Here is a 15775-nt window from a genome sequence, read left to right on the forward strand (position 1 = left end):
CATCTTTTTGGGTGTGATGTTATTTACCATTTACAAAAAATAATTGTAATCTGTTTGGTTTATATAAGATAAAGAAATTGTTCGAGTATTAGATACAAAATATAGCCCTATTAAAAATGCAACGTCCTTAACATAATATTTTGTGTATACTATGTTTGGACCCAGGATAGGGTAGTTATTGGCCTTGGGTTCAACTTTGCCGAGTCTGTTCCAAGCCATACTATTATTTGGGGTATAAAGACATGAATTACCCAAGGAGTCCTCTTTTTTGATGCCTAAACATTAGGCAAAAAGTGTTGCTAAGCAGTCATTTTTAAAGCTGCAATGGAGTAATATCTGACATGTTACTCTTTTATCTTCAACGACCTAGTGGAATCTAGACAGAAGGCTTATTCAGAACAGACAATGAGTAGCGATAATTCACGCTGTTTCATAATGACTTCATCCTTTAGGATTCATGCAAGCATTTAGATAAAGCATTGTGTTTTAATTCATTTTCTTGTCCATACTGATGTATTCCTTGGAGCCAATATCAAAACCATTTCCTGCCCCCAATCTTGAAAACCAAAAGATAATAAGAAAGAAAGAAGAGGGGCAATGGCAGAAAGAACTATTGAAGATTCAACTATATATTCTTTGACTGACCAATTTGTAAATCGTTCAAAGGATACAAATTTCATTACAAGAATCAAAAATCAAGCTCCAGACAATTGCACTTGCTTTCCTCTTCAAAACCATTGCACCCTAGCTGTACTCTCCAGGGCATCTGACATGATAAATAAAGCTCAGTCACAAGGATGAACAAGTTATTCATACTACCTCTGCAGCATTGTGGGGAAGCTGAAGCAGGAAAAATGGCCTACAATGCAACTTCGTTTTCAGCATTCTCATACATATATTCCTAATCCAAGCTCTTTTGGATCTGTTTCTACCATCCAGGGTGGCCTATTCACCAAAATGTCAGTTAGATAGAGAGAGAGAGATGAATTAAGGTAGAAATTTAACTTCTGGGACATACTTATTCATCACAAAGCTAATTGTTCCTTGTGCAGCACGCTCGAGTAGAACTTCTCTAGCCTCAATTGCAATTCCTTCAGGCTATACAAAATTTTAAAGCAAGATTTATAATGTTTAAATATAAATTTTGTCTCCTAATGATATTTAACATTTTCACTTACCTCTTCTGGAAACCAAACACCAGGCTGTGTGCTTCCTTCAAGAATTGCTAGGGCAAAAGCAGCTGTGGCACTTCCCACCAATCTGGAATAAATGAATTCTGCATACATCATATCTAATTCAAAGCATCCAATAAAACATTTCTGAGAATTATGCAAGACCCAATGCCTTCTGCAGAGAGTTTACATATTTAAGGGATTCTAAGGGCAGAGGCTTTATTGAACATCAAACTTATTTCTAGAATCTTTAAACATACACAGAGAGTCTCCTGTGACTAAACAAAGCAAGTGTATTGCGACCATCTGAGCATTCCAAATCAACCTGGAAAAAACAGAAGAAAATATTCTATTGACATATATGATCAAGACATTTAGAAGCATAAAACAATTATTTGGAATACTAGCCATCACAGTTTGCCCAGTTATTTTAGTATCATACCCTCATTGACACACGCTCACCAGCGATCCCATCAACTGCTCGGACTAGTGGATCAAACAATTGAACCAACTGTTGGACTTTGCTTCTATCTCTCAGAAATTCCTGCAACATTTACTTTATAATGGGTTTGACTTGTTTAAAGGAGCTAAAAGCATAGCTGATAAATTTAGACTTTGTTTGAGCAAATGAACATGCCAGTAATTTCCTAGTATTGACACATTCCCTTTAGGCGCATTACAGAATATTCTGGCACAGTATAAGATTGCAATTAAAACCTAGAAAGTTACACTTTGCTGCTGCATTTTAACACCCTGTAGGAACCAATAGTTAACCAACTATCACTAGAGAACATCAGCTAACATCCAATAGTTAACCAACACTAAAGAACATCAGCTAACTTGTTGTCACTTTCTCCGAGAATTTAAGGTACAATTGGGAGTTTGGGATCCCAAAGTTGTTATTTCTGATTTTCATTAATTTATACATTGTGCCACTCTCTAAGCCAGAAAAGTAAGGTTCAAGATCAGGATAGTTTTAGCCATGTCAGTTATTTGGGGAAAACATTAGATTTACATAATATAAGAGCATACCGTAGGAAGAAGATTTGTCATTGCTTCCATTCCCCAATTCCAGAAGAATGGTGCAGTTCCAAATCGAGCACTGACAGTTGGTACTTCTAGGACCTCATGAGCACTTCGTACCTCAGGTAAATTCCTGATACAAGAAAGAATTCATTGAGTACAACTTTATTGGAGATAAGGCAGCTAGATGGGAACTGAGCCACTCCTCTAAATGACATTCAATGTTGGCTAAGCGGTGAGCAGTAAGCACAGAGACCTAGACCAACAATGCTACACTCACAGTAGATTCAAGTTGCCAAGAATATGTCATTTGAAACTCAACATATTGCATGCTGCGATTTTCTTGACAGTTTTTTGGACTTCAGGGACATATTTAGAGAATACAAATTTGAGTATTATATTAAATTACTCTTAACTTATTCTGGTGCTCTAAATATGAATGGAAGCTTGTCGTATGGGTCAATTAGGGGATTTGTTTTGCTTGCTCATGATTGATGCTTACTTCTATTCTGTAAGCTAATTATGTGAAGGTCACCTATCAAATTGAGATGAGAATGTAGTTGAACTTTGTTTTTCGCATACTGGGTGCAATTGTAAGGAATACAAGAAAGTTAAACACTTCAACAGGAAACATACAAAGAATGGAGATGACAGTAAGCAGAGTTTTGAATTCAAAAACTTGAAACTTTATGAAAAATATTTAGTAGGTTTTCTTGCTGGTGACCCATGGGAAGAATCCTTTCAACACTGGAAAGCTCTTATAGTCTACTGATTACAAATGGCGGTTGCCGAAAAACAAATATAAAGATTTAAACCTAATCACTTAAAATGGAACATAAGATTTCCTCTAGTTATCATGCAACCTTTCAGTAATTTGAGACAGGGAAACTATGTTGATGCTTCATGAAGTTCAATATTTAAAAAAACGATTGAATAGAAATAAGAGGTATATTTCTCATAAAAAGTTTCACTCATTCTGAAAACTAAGCAAAAATCTACTTTTATAAGTTGTAAGGGAGGATATTTTAGCCTTGTTTGGAATTAAGTAGACATGAAGTGGGTGTAAATAATTTTAGACGCAATCTGCTCCCAAAATGCATTTGGGATTAGAGTGAAAAGACTAATTCCTTGAACCAGTAACTCAGATTTATGCAAGAAAGTTTTTTTGAGTAAGAGCAGTTTCTTAAAAGAACTTACAATAAATAAACATCTCTCTTCCCAATTCCTTTTCCAAAGTCCACATTGAGCATTCCAGTAAAGGGCTTTAACTTGATTTTTTGTCCTGATCAAACAATACTTAAATCATGTTATGCATCCTATGCAGAAAGGTGAGAATTCTAATCTAAGGAAAAAAGATACTAAATTTTTGTAAAATTTTCTCAATACTCACCTCTATTATATGCAACAACTTCCTCGCCAAGAAGTAAAAAACTGGTGGCTAATATAGTTGGACCAGCACCACCACTGCCTGCTGTGTAGTAGGAGAATCTGACAGTGCACATTCACGCAGGAATCACATATAGTGTGCAAAGGAATACATGAACTGTTATTAGCTATTTGGTGAAGTGGCTGATAAAACAAGCAAAGGATTATAATGCTTCAAAGGTGGTACATATATTCTTTTAGCCACCATAACATCATAGCCAGACTAATATTTTCTTTGCATCACAAAACCCTGAAGTAACCAGCTCCATTCTAGCTAGGGGTTAAAGCTTAGATGAGTTAAATATTCTCGTGTATTATTGGTTAGAAACACTTTTACTGGAACATTACTACCTTACCTTCAGTTTTATTCTTTTTATCTTAAATGAATTCCAGATAATAAATATAAGAACAAGAAAAAGAACTTACAGAACAATAAAAACATACTGGGATGTACTTGAATAAAATGGAAATCAATTCTGAGATGAATTACCCTTGGACTTCATATAATCATTAGCAAGGTGTAATTACCTTAGCCTCTCTGGCTCCCCCTTACTTTCACTTCTTGCAGCACGAACTAGCTCTGCTGCCATCACTGTTATGAAAAACAGCACTATTGTATGGGATCAAGACAGCACAGTAACCAATGTGACAAGTCTTTCTCTTATAACAAACTAATGTAGCACTATATATTAACAGGTCTCCAATTGAAGGATTTGGCGCTAGTCATAGGTAATTTTGCCTCTGAAATCACAGCTGGTTTGAAGCTGAAATAAGCCTGGTTTTGATAGGTTGGCAGTGTCACAGAAACCTTTAGACAACCCCCAAAATATCAAACCTAAATATCAGATACTTGCATGGTTAATCCCAGATATATGGAAGAAGGAATCAGCAGGGAGTTTAATTATAAGATATATATTGTCTCGAGTCAATGATGCTCTGTAGTTTTCGTTGTAATTCAATCCTTTCATTGTAATTCAATCCTTTTTAAAGCCAAAGTGTTATGCATGTAAAGGCCAATCATATTAAACACAAAGCTTCATAGTTAAGTGTATGTTTAATGACATAATTGCTAGAGATTTTCAAGATTTAACAGCAGGATGCAAAAAATCCAGGACATTTATCAAACCAATGTTTGCAACTATATGTAAGACTATAAGACTAATAACTTTGGGGGCAGACATCAAACCTTGAACACTTTAATTTATCAAAAATATTTGTTTTAGATTTTTACATTATTCATTTTATTACTCTCACATGTCTTCAATGCACCAACAAGTTTTGTGCACTTAAACTGTGGACATCTAACAGGAATGTTACCATTGCTCACTCCAGGATAGATTCCACCAGTAGTTATGGCTGGAATATTTGCCTCTACTGCTATATCCTTGAATGATTTTGCACGAAAAGCATAGCTTGTATCATCACAAACATCAAGATATGCAGTCTGTTTGACAAACAAGAATAATTTCTACATTAGCACCAGTCATGCACTAAAACTCTACACAAGGCCATGAAAAGAAGAAACACAGAGTACAGAAAATAAAGAAATAAATTCACACATAATAATTACCTTTGCCTCACCTTGGTCTCTATGGCTGCTTCCAAGACATTGCACTTCTGTGCCTGCTGAAAAGGTCCTGCAGCATGAACTACAAGATCCACATCTGCAGAGGAACCAGTACAGCTTAAGCATCAGAAGCAAAGGGTAGGCTTGAATGATATAAACTCATTATGTTTTAAATTGAGTACAACTAAAATCAGCTAGTTCAATTTCCATGAGAATGAATTATGAGTACTACTCTGTTCTTCTTTCCAAGGGTGTGGACAAGTCATGGACTACCTATATAGTGTGATTTGATTTCACACAAGTCAAAATATAAGTTTTATATTGATATTTTATATTTTTTTTGTTAAAATTAGAAATTTTGAAGTTACGTGATTCTCACTTATTGAATAATCAATGATAGCTTTTAACTATATTAAATTTATTTTTAGGTTTTTGACTCAACTGATGTAAAATTAATGTATCCTCTTAAATAATTTAAGTTAACCTATATATTTTACTTAGGTAAACAACAATTTGAAAAAGAACTACTTGCTTCTCCAATCGCAAAGCCAAAACTTTTCAAGAACATTTTTGATCAAGTAATTTTCAATCCCGTTTTATAATTTCATTAGAGTTTATTCTAGTCTACCTTTTACAAGTTAGTTCCTTTACAATTTAAATAATTTGAAATACCAATGTCCATTGTATTAATTTTGTATAACTTGCTACTCCAAAATTAAGGTTCTTACTTAAATTAATTTTGTACTCAGCCTAGACAACAAAAATATTTTATGTTATGGTTTTTTTTTTTTAATTTGTGTTTATCGTATTAGATTACTTGATATATTTTACATGTTTAAGCTTTAATATTATATAAAACTTTCATACCCTCAAACTGAAAATCCTAATTCGGTACTTGGCTCCAACCTTTTGTCCTTTCCAAGGTCTAGATAAAGCCATTGGGAGTTAATACTGTAGAACAAATTATCTGATGGTTGATTTGAATTGGTGGAATTTGAACTTGGGATCTCCTTTATTCGAGAAGAGGTGAGGCGGCCAATTTGGTTATGCTATGTTTTTTCCAAGGGGTATTAAATCCATAATACTTTGAGAGATGGAAATCTTAAACCAAAAAAAATGTAACAGCTAAAAGAACGTGAAGATGTGAATCCTGAACACACAGCCAACATATAAAACTTAAAAGAATGAGAGTATCCCAACAACCATTTTCAGATAAACTTGTTCAATTTCAGTTATGATGTAACATGCACGGATGATATAGGTACAGAAGAAAATATGAACAATGTCATAAGAGAAATTCTCACCACTTAAAGCTGCTTCCAATGAATCTTTGTTGTCAATGTTGACTTCTGCAAATTCGGAATTATTTCCTAGCGTAGCCACCATGGCAGCCCCATTTTCCCTATGCAGTAAATGTTTCCAACAATCAACATTTTAGCTAAATAAAAGTGAGGAATTTCACAAGGCAGGACAAATGCCAAAGACCTGATAGCTTTTTTGTTCCCTTTTTATTGGATTGACTGCTTGTTAAATATTGCTTTGAATATCTAGATGAATCTTAATTAGGTTTGGAAGGAAAATTTCGATGCACAGCAAGAAAAGCAAATCAATAAAGTAACAATGGAACGAAACTAATCTCTTATAAAAGTGATAATCTACTTTACAATTTAAAAGAACAGACTTTTTGTTATCTTCCCTTTTATCAGCAAATAAGCATATTCCTCTCTTTATCCCCCGACAACTCCCACTTTAAAGATTAGTAAGTTATCTCAGTTCTCTCAAATCATCAGCCAAACATTTATATTATTTGCCTTCAATTCAGGATATATTAAATAAACCAAAATCCCACAAAAAAAAACCTTCATTCCTATTCAATTTCCTTCCATTTCCTCATCAACCAAGCAATTAGAAAACTGGGTTGTCGCTCTCTAACCTGTTCCTACCACCGAGGACAATTCGAAGGTCAGGGCAAAGCTTGGAAAGAGCGGTGGCTGTAGACCCTCCAACCCGACCAGTTCCGCCAAGGACAAGTACCCGAGAGTTCCTTGTCTTGTCCGGGAGTTGAACTCTAGTAATGTTGTCATGTTCAGCAGCTTTAACAGACTCCACAGCAACAGCTGCAGTCTTCAAATGAAGCAAAGATGGCGCCATAACTGAGTTTCTAAGTAGAGAGAAAGGAATGGTTGAATTTAAACGTTGTTCTAAATTTTCTGTTATCTCAATTTATCGTTATTGATGACGTGGATGAATCTTTTGCTACTTGACGTGGCTTGTATCTCACCAGCGATTCACATCCGAATAATGGGCTACAATATCGAAGAAAGTCTCTCTCAATAATTTTTTTTTATTGAACCCAACTGAGTCTTGTTTTGTAATAAAATGCAACGTCATTTATCTATTTTAAATTAAATTATGATATTTTATGCTTAATTGGTGCTTATACAGTACCATGCAGCGCTAATTTACATTGTACATGTTATTAGTTTACGTGTCATCCATGTCATCATTTCAGATGAAAATTGACGTATTTAAAAATAATGAATTTTAATAACTATGTATAAAATAAGAACATAATTGTATAAAAATAATATTTTAAAAGCTCAATTAATTAAATGTAGCAACAAAATAAAATAGCTTAGTTGATAAATTTGAAAAAATATATACACTTTTTTTATATTGTAACCATAATAATATGCCCTTCATCTTTAAAACAATGAACTAATATAATTTTCATTGGACTGTGTTAATTTTTTGCATAAATAAAAATAAAATAATACATTCAAACCAAATTATAGTAAAAGGGTAAAGTTGAAATTTGAGTGAAGTATAATGACAAATCTAATATTTATCCATGTCTTTAATTTATTAAAAAAATAAAATCTATAATTTTTTTTATATTTTTATCAATATCTTTATTTTAAATGAGCTATTATCCATGATATATTTAAATTAGTAAGAAGCTTTTTATCTTCAACCAAAATTGAAACATCTTCTTTCAAAAAAAATAATTTTCAATTACTAAACAAAACCTATAAATTATGAACTAGGTATGATTTTTAAGAAAATTTGAATATTTACCTTATTATTATAAAATATATATCAAAACAAGATCCACTTTTTCTTTCCTCCTCTCCCTAATTAATTTTTCTTCTAACATGATTTATAAACTGATGGGATGAAGAATTAATGTAACTTCTATGAAACCTAGGAAATACATAAGATTTTATCTAGTAATTTATTGCTAGTTAAAAATTTATGATTATAATTAAGTCAATATTAAGATTTCGTAATCTTTTTTTTTTTTAAATTTAGTTTGCAAAATCATTCCTCTGAATTAAACTAAGTTTTTACAGAATTGATTTATTCCGAAGACATTTAACATTATTATTATTATTATTATTATTATTATTATTATTATTATTATTATTATTCAAATGAAAATGATTCAATCATTGTTTTTCTCATATTCCAAAGAAATAGTCGGTACTGTACATAGCCAATTAGCGATTGTCGTTAATTAAATGAACAGGCTGTTACACACTCACATGAAAGCAAAGGTCTGAGCGAGGGCGTTCAAATGTCTAAAACCCGACAGCGTAGGGGGTATGACGTGTGCCAGTCACGTGATCACATCATGTCAAAAAATTCCCACGTGGCACGCGGAAAAACGTGAGCGACTCTGCTCGGAGTACAAGGTTAAGACCCAGAGGAGAAGGAGGGGCAGAACCGGAAACACAAAAAGACATAAATATAAAAAAGCAAATAAAAATCAGAAGTGGTCCCTCAATCATCGATGATGAGCTGTCAAACTGGGGAAAGAGACACGTGTCGCGTCTTTAACTTAAGGTGGTCCCATCTAGCTGGAACAACTTTACTTAATACCGACACGAGGGAAACGCAAGGCCTTCATTTTCACAACGTGCAACTCTTCTTTGGGTGACCACTACGGTGGGATCTTTTTCGGTGGGCTCCCTTAAATTGTGGCCGTCAAATCTGAGCAAGCCAATTACAATCGTTGATATTCCTGCTGACCACGGCTAAATGTTTTTATTAATAAGGAATGAAATTTTGGATACTAATTTTTAAGAAAATAAACTCTTTTCTTTTAGTGAATGGTTAATTTTCACTTCAAAATATATTTTAAAAATTTCATAAAAATCTGAAAATTAAATAAAATTTTTTTATTACGTTTAATTAAATCTGTATATTTTTATCTTATACTAAAATAGTATTTTGATGAATCATAGACGTAACACTAACTTGGCATAGACATAAAAAGTAAAAAATTTCATATAATTATGTTATTATGTTACATAAATATGACATATAGTCATCAATTACGACGTGTTAACACATTTCGCCAATAAAATAAAAATATAAAAATTTAATTAAATATAATAAAAAAAATAATAATTTATTTCAAATTTTTTAAATAATTTAATAACTTTTTAAATATGGAAAAATTGCCATACCTCTCTAAATTTTTCTTATAATTTCATATGGATCTATTAGTATTAAAAAAAATTTATTCTCAAAAGAATATATTTCGTTAGACACATAAGATGTTAGTCAATTATTAATGTTTTTGTAATTTTAATAAAATGACAGTATTTTTAAGATAATTTTACCTTTCTTTTATCATAGAAATAAGAGTTTCAGTATTTCTAAACCAACCGAAAGCTAAAACTCCCTCAAAATCTAGATTTCATTATTGAAAAGCTCCAAATTTGTTGTTGATTTTTGGCACTTCAATTCAAAATGGACATATGAAGAGAAACCATAAACCATAAGACATTATGATCTAAAAAGCTCAAAACAACATGATTTAAATATCTACATTTTATTTCTTTCAAAATAATAAGATATTGTGAACTAAATGTGATGGCATTTTAAAAATTTTACATTTGTCGTTAAGGCCATTTATATGTTTGGAGCGAACAATCTATTTCAAATACTAATAAATTCATATAAAATTACGAGTAAAACTTAAAAAAATAAAATTATTTTAACTTTTTAAAATATTATGTTTTATTTATGTTATTTAAATAAATAAAATATTTGTTAATGTAAAAAGAAGTAGTGGTATAAAATCTAATATTTTAAAATTACTATTCTTTGTGATGTGGAGCTCAGTTGCTTAAAATGTCTCTCGCTGGTAGAGGTTTAATTAAGCTGCTCCCATTTATAAAATGTGATATTTCTTTCGAAGTAAAAAAAAAAAAAGAAGTAGTAGTATTTATTTTTTGACAGCGACTTGTGGGGAGATGGTACCATATGCACCGGTGCGTACGATTGGTGGCTTTAAAGGCAAGGGTTTGACTCGGCTTGGCTCTACATTTAGTCTCGGCTTGAGAACACTATTTCTCGTGAAATTTTGGTGAGAGAGATTCCAAAAATCTCGGCATTTTAATTTTATTTTATTTTATGTAATATAATATAATATCTATTTGAATGAGTACAGGTTGGTTTTGCTGGCTGACACTTTGAGAGATAAAATCATTTAGAAATGGACTTTGGAGGAATGGAATGAAATCATGTTATTTTGCACAACAAAAATGTTTTTCTTATTAAAAAAAGAAAAGAAAAGAAAAGAAGCCGATGCATTCAATGAATTGATGTCATTATGGATCCATTCTAGGGTTCCATAATTTAATTCCACTTGATTTTTTTAATTCCTAATTCCCCCTAAATTTATTGGAAGTTGTTGATTCTCGTCAACCAGTCAAATATTTAACTAGCTTCAAACTTTTTGCTTCACAAAAAATAAAAAAAAAATGTCATACGGACCATTTTTTATATTCAAAATAATTATCACATCAATTATCAACTACCATATTAAGACAATAATATGACTATAAATAGTAAACTAACTTTACAAATGTTCTTTAAATAGTATATTAAATTCAATCCATCTGATATTTCATGCATTGTCTTATTAGGCTTTTATTACTTTCAAAAGAGCAAGCAAGCAGAAACATTATCAATATGTCAAAGTTTAACGGATTCGGCATCCGATGTTTTCTTTTTTTATATATATAGCATGGTTGGGCTACATTACCTAATTTCCCTTCATCCTACTCTACAAGGACATTTCCTATTATCACTTGTTAAATTGTAAAGCAAAGAATTAAATTCAAAATTATAATTTAGTACCTTTGGGCTTTTGGCTACTTAATTATAGATAATCAAATGATACAGCCCGAAGATATGTGCTAAAAAAAAAAAGATACGAGAAATTAATGTGAACACTTTTGATTGATTGTGGTAGCTTTGAAGATGGATGGGAGGCCGAAATCCCATAAAAATGAAAGAATTGGGTTGTCAAAAATGCAAACGAGTACAGCAGTAGTCACAGTCCAATTTAAAGTCACAAGAGGGAATAGAATCAGCTGGGTGTGATTCAACTTCGTCAGGGTTGGCCCACAATCCCCATCTCTCTTTTTTTTTTTTTTTTTTTGCATGGCCACCGTGAAAGGGACCTGCACTTGGATGCCCAACTTACATATTATTCCTACCACTATTTTATGTGTTCTTTAATTTATTATTTTAATTATATTTATTGTTATTATTATTATTATTATATATATGCTTGTGAGAGTAGTCTCTCCCAAATGAAGATGAAAGAGAGAGGGACTTGACTATGTGCTGCCAAAATGATGAAAACAACTGGAATTTATAAAAGCCCTTTGTGACATTGATATCTCCACGGATATCAGCCTATTAAATGTGCACTTTTGTTCGGCAGCTTGTTGGGAAATTACCTTTCACGACCTTTTATTTTCTTTGATTGTGGCGCTTCAATTTTTGGCTACATTCAGTGCGATTCACACGTATATGAATGTGAACCATGGTTATCACTATGATATGTTACAATATTAGTAAGAAATTATATATATTTATAATTGTATTATATTTAATTAAATATAAAAAATGTATCGTATGATATGTTATATATATCTTACGATGTGGGAACATATCGTATAATATAATCGGTACATTTTTTTATAAATTTAATTTTAATTAATTATTAAAAATTTTATTTTTTATTATTTTTTTGAGTTGAAACATGATAAATTATATTTTATGTGTTTTAATCTTTGGATTTTAAACAAAAGAAAACTAAAAAAATTGAATTCCCTTTTAATTTTAACCTAAGAAATGTTTTTTATTTTTTAATTAATACATTAATATAAAAAATGTATATTTTATTTAAAAATCTATATTATTAAGGAATATGTTAAAAGTTTAAATTAAAAAAATAATTATCTTTTCAATTTAGATCTTATAATCTTCAATTCTATTAAAAATATAATATTTTTTTATTTTACATGTATAAATATTATTTATAATTAATTTTAAAAAATTTTATCGTATCTTACAATACGTTGCGATATTTGATACTAAAAAAGAAGATATCGATGCACGATATCTATATATATTGATTTAACAACTATAATATGAACTCATCTGTTGTATTGCATCTCCATCATTCCCTATATATAGCTGAAACATATATAGCATATATTTTTTATTTTACCATTCCTTATAGCTTCATGAAAATCGATCTATGGTCAGTGTTGTCATTATATACTTGCTTTTAATTAAGGGAATAAATTAATTTAATAACAGTCAATCTAGCAGAAAGGAAGCAAGAAATGTGCCTACAATCTTGTTGAAAGTGATTTTGAAGGAGGGTTTTTTAGTAATTAACCCTCCGTCCCCACCACCCCCCCTAAAAAATAAAAAATTAAATCTTTTGTGGGACTTTGGCAATCGGCTTGACCCACTTAATTTGTCCTATATTTAAAAGGAAAGAAGGTGAAATTGGGATTTGATGCATGTGCTTTAATGAGTAATGATGCTCGTTTTGTTAACCAAAAGCAGTGACATTTCAATAACAAAGTAATGACAAGAATGAATTTTAACCCCTTCTACCACTTTGCCTGCTTAATCTTTTATTAACCATAGAGACATATGTCACATTAGGGCCATCATCAGCCTTTGTCACTACTCACTTCCTTACTTTATTAAAACACAAAAGCACCACTTTTGCTCCCATAAATAAATAAATAAATGTGTGATGCTGATTAATTTGCCTTTGGACTATTCACAGAAGAATTGAAGCTGACAGATGATGGGATTTTCTTTTTTGGCTCATTGTAATTGTATATATATATATATGAAGCCTTCATCATTTTCATCCTATAGTTAACCATGACTGTGACTTATGTTTTTGTGTTAGCCATTTAGAATAAAGAAAGTAGCAGCCATGGTCAAGCCTTATTGGCCTGACTGGAGCAAATGCTTCATGTTTGTTAGGGTTTTAGGTTTCATTATGTTTAGGGGCTGCATTGAATTAATATTAAATTTTACATGGAATAAAAGATTCGTAGTTCATGATCAACAACTTCACCACAACCAACCACAACTGCCATATCAGATCAAAGATATGTGACAGCTTCTCTTTGTTAATTTTTTGTTAGAAATATACTATTTGTTTCAGTCCCGTACGCTTATATACTAAAGGACTCTCTAATGAATAACGATGTGAAGCATTCTATCTTTCCTAATACTTGTATGCAAAATACCCCTATTTAATAACCTTATTTTCTAACAGAAGAGAAGTAAGTTGAATATAATTTGTATATAGGGAATATAGGTTTGCTAGCTCCTACTTGTTGTTCCCTTTGACTCATAAATTTAGGTTGCGAAATAAAAAATGGTGATCACCAAACATTTAAAAGAGATGCATCGTTTTATCTCTAAGCCCACTTAATGAGTTGCTCATTATAACATAGAAAACATCAACCATATGATCAATCTTTGCTTTTGTCCTTCTAAAGACTTAAATATATATATGTATATACACATTAAAGAAAGATTAGAAAAGAATGTTGAAAAAGTACGTAGGTGGTCATTACCCATTCAAGCACGCTGTAAAAGCAAAGATAAATAAGATATTGAATCCAATTGGTTTGATTATTCAATGTCCAAGCCATTTGGTGTCACTAAATTAGGTTTTCATGAGTCTATGTATTATGATAAAAGGTCGGCACAAGGAGTTCAACAATATCTATGAATTATATGACATCTCATCTAGGTGATTAATTCATTAATTCGTATTAGAAGCATACCACTCTTTATTTCGTAAATTCCATCTCAACTTAAAATTTGAATCTAATATTTAAGAGTCCAGATAGATTCAAAGGAAAGTCATTGTGCTTGAATCTAACATTTTTATCGAGACGAAAGAATTAATCCATTGAATTCAATATTGGTTTTGATATTTTTATTTTAATAGATTTTTGTTTCAAATAAAAATCCATTAGTTTGATCGTAATAATTCATTTATGACTTAATTGACTTACATTTTCTTATGAAGAGGTAGACCTCGTCTTTTTACATGTCATGTCAGGAAGTATAAATATTTGGGACCAAATTGACAAAACAAGTGGCATGATTAAAAAAATTTCCAATAATTTTTATATGCATAACGTAAGGACATAACTAAGTTTTGAAATTTTATATATAAGGTAACCCATTTTTTTACATCTCATTTCTAAAATTAGAAAAAAAGTTTGAAAAACCCCTTTACAACTACTTTTAACGATGTTGTGAGAGATTTGTTCCAAATTAACCAATTAGAATGGAAATATTAGGATTTTACAATATACATTTTATGATTCTAATACTTTAAGAGTAATATTTTTAAAATTCTTTCCATTTGAAATTGAATGTCCACATTTTGACTTGACAGAAAGATTAAGAAAAAAGTATTGACTTTAGTATGCTTTTTTTAAAATTATAATATTGATAAGTTGTAGTTTCTTATGTCAAAAGTTGAAAAAAATTATTAAAAATTAATATGATATATATATATATATAAAGTGACAAGTGTTTAAAAAATAAAAATAATCATAAAATTTTTTGAAGGAAAAATAAACATAATTTCAAACATTCCAACAAAAAGATAAACATTCAATTCAGAACGAAGAAAATATTATTATTGTAATAAGTATTATTTTTACAGTATTATAACAATATATTTGACTTTTTTGTTAATTTCTATTTATTATTTTTTAAAGTATTTATCCATGTCCTCATTTGTGTAGAATCTACTACTACTACTATTATTATTATTATTATTATTATTAATCTCATATACATCAATAATGATTGAAAATGTATTAAAAAAATAAAAAGAGCGATAGACCAGCAAAACATTAACCTAGAACAAGCTTGAAATGTCAAAGAGACATAAAGTCAAATAGTCAATGATTTCATTACGAACCACGAGACTGGGGGTGGCAAAAGGGCCCAGCATTTCACTAGTTACGCCCACACCAACCTAAGAATCAAGTCGAGTTGGGTCAGATTTTTTAATTTAAAAAATTACAACAACTCAGGGGCATGTTTAGGCTGCCCAGCCCTGCGTTCGGACATATATATATAATTTTGGTTTAAATTGTAAAAAAATTTCTAACTAGGATTATTTTCTTAATTAATATATTCCCATTTTATTATACCCAAATAAATTTTTAAATTTAATTAATATTTTTGTAAATTTTACTTTAAAAAATTAAATATT

The 15775-nt window shown here is 30.8% G+C and overlaps 1 protein-coding gene across 3 annotated transcripts; it reads right to left on the minus strand.

The window, feature by feature from the left end:
• Positions 1–613: 613 nt before the first annotated feature.
• On the minus strand, positions 614–7376 carry LOC18589905 (Saccharopine dehydrogenase). Of its 3 annotated transcripts, XM_007015086.3 has the most exons (14): positions 7121–7376; positions 6492–6589; positions 5202–5284; positions 4938–5064; positions 4149–4212; positions 3586–3683; positions 3393–3477; positions 2205–2328; positions 1615–1716; positions 1433–1497; positions 1179–1260; positions 1019–1098; positions 864–945; positions 614–766 (listed from the first exon to the last, which is right to left on the minus strand). In XM_007015086.3, the coding sequence occupies exons 1-13, from the start codon at positions 7336–7338 to the stop codon at positions 888–890; spliced, it is 1284 nt and encodes a 427-aa protein (XP_007015148.3). In that variant the 5' UTR covers positions 7339–7376; the 3' UTR covers positions 614–766; positions 864–887. The 3 variants fall into 3 exon arrangements, 2 of the variants coding, with proteins under 2 accessions (XP_007015148.3, XP_017981917.2); XM_018126428.2 differs by having other exon boundaries at positions 614–945; XR_016028321.1 differs by lacking the exon at positions 614–766 and having other exon boundaries at positions 884–945; positions 1179–1276.
• Between the last annotated feature and the right edge of the window lie 8399 nt (positions 7377–15775).

Source organism: Theobroma cacao, chromosome 9 (assembly GCF_053813885.1).
Source record: "Theobroma cacao isolate CCN51 chromosome 9, ASM5381388v1, whole genome shotgun sequence".
Lineage (NCBI taxonomy): Eukaryota > Viridiplantae > Streptophyta > Magnoliopsida > Malvales > Malvaceae > Theobroma > Theobroma cacao.